The sequence below is a fragment of the Ostrea edulis genome, chromosome 4 (genome assembly GCF_947568905.1).
Source record: "Ostrea edulis chromosome 4, xbOstEdul1.1, whole genome shotgun sequence".
Taxonomy (NCBI): Eukaryota; Metazoa; Mollusca; class Bivalvia; order Ostreida; family Ostreidae; genus Ostrea; species Ostrea edulis.
Window position 1 is genome coordinate 58278025 of NC_079167.1, and position 2000 is coordinate 58280024.

General features: G+C 33.7%; 1 protein-coding gene across 4 annotated transcripts in view; it reads left to right on the forward strand.

Moving 5' to 3' along the window:
* Nucleotides 1-840: 840 nt before the first annotated feature.
* LOC125669579 (calcium-dependent protein kinase C-like) overlaps nt 841-2000 on the forward strand; it is a 105877-nt gene continuing 104717 nt past the window's right edge. For all 4 annotated transcript variants that reach the window (XM_048904183.2, XM_056163168.1, XM_048904181.2 and 1 more), the window contains exons 1-2: nt 841-1209; nt 1356-1387. In XM_048904183.2, coding sequence (XP_048760140.1) covers nt 1058-1209; nt 1356-1387 — 184 coding nt within the window. In that variant the 5' untranslated portion in view covers nt 841-1057. The remainder of the gene's footprint in view (nt 1210-1355; nt 1388-2000) is intronic.

The window sequence follows — 2000 nt, forward strand, 5'->3', positions numbered from 1 at the left end:
TATGAACATTGCTCATACTAATAGTGCATATTTTACTCTGGGTTTTTTTTCTTTTCTTTTCTTTTTATCGTCATTACACATTGAAATGTTAACAATCATGTATGCTGTATGCCCGAGAGGGCCCTAATTTGGAAATAAATCATATTGTATTCTATACTTACATCAAGTCCGTAATCATATTTATTCTAAATATAACTGGAAAATTTATTTTGAACAATATATGACACTGTATTTGTATATAACTGTGTGTTATGTAATCACTTCTTTCTTTACTTGTATATGTATTTGTACATTATTTGTATGTATTTTTATGCTGCCCCTTGAGGGCCCTTGATTGAAAAATAAATATATGTTCTATTGTGACCCCGGCCCCCAAACCCCATAGGACTTACCCTTTGAACATCCACTGGGGCACAGGGTCCACTAGTCCGAAATATCTGACGTTTTCCTGGCTTTTTTATGATTTTGATATTTTCCGTGCTAGTAAATATCAAAATCGTAAGAAGCCAGGAAAACGTCAGATATTTCGGACTAAGGGTCCACATATTATATGGCACATAGCCTACATCTCAGTGCACAAGCCTGTAGGCTTTTACTGCGCCCGTGCAAAAAAAATAAAAAATATGGATTTTACGTTACCAAGACAAAGATTTAATAATTGTTATCATGCAAGAGTAAGAATTTTGGGCTATGGCCCAACTCTACTCAGCGCCCCTTCTAACACTAAAAATATTGGATCCGCCTATGTATATACGATATCGTATGTGACGTTGTCCATAGCCGTCATATGGCGCGGAGAAGCCGTTGACTAGTTTTATGTATAGATTGGTTTGATGAATGCCAATCAACCAATGAAATTGTATGTAACAACGAAATTGAATTATTTGTAAAAAATACTGTACGCTCTAAACTGTCATCAATAACGATACACCACTGTGTATTACACTTCCTTTTTTGGAAACCCACTCATGCATAGAAGAAATAACATTTGTTCGATGTCGTGCGCGGCCCCGCATCAAGCAATCTGACACTACTCGAAGTAGAAAGCTAAGTCAAAATGGCTGATAACGGGGAAGAGAGTGTATCGAAAGGTGTACACAGACGTGGAGCCTTAAGGCAGAAAAATGTGCATGAAGTGAAAAATCATAAATTTGTTCCTAGGTTTTTTAAGCAGCCTACATTCTGTAGCCACTGCAAGGATTTTATTTGGTACGTGATTTTTATGACACCCATGCTCGTAAAACGGTTCTCGTAGTTTTGCGGAGCTGCAGATGACAACTTTATTTGACTACTCTTCTCGAAAAATCTATTGTTTTTATTTTTGTGAAAATTTGAGAATGTTCTTTTTATTTTAGGGGCTTTGGGAAACAAGGGTTTCAATGTCAAGGTAAGATATTTTATTTAAAGTTAATTTCTTCGAGGATCAAATCGAAAAGTTATCTGTTGCATGTTGCTGGGTTAATTTTTTTTTGGAAACTTTTATTGTAGAATAATTATCATAAAGATCATTTGTATATTAGATTTCAACCAAATTGTAGATACCATTGAAATAATTGCAAGAGAAAATGAGATAGAACTTGGCAAAGATTTTTTTTATACAGGCATTGCGTTTTCAAGGGGAATAACTCTTCTAGTCTGTATATTCATGATTGATAATAATATTGTATCAATTGTTACTAATAAGTTATATAAGAGATTTAGATATCAATGGTGTAATATTCTCTCGGACAATGTGGACAAACATTTGGTACACTACGAACATGTATATATTATAATGCATTATTTAAAACGAGATTCTGTAGAGAAAAACATTTTTGAGTAATTTGTAATCCTTATGTCTCGCAATATTTCACAAATTTCAGAATAAGTTCTAATTTTTTTATTATTAAAACTTTGTGTTACACACAAGCACATGTAAATGAGAATGGAATTCACGGACGTCTGTAAATCAGTATAGAAGATGAATTCCATTTTGTAGCATACCAACATCTAAGAAAACC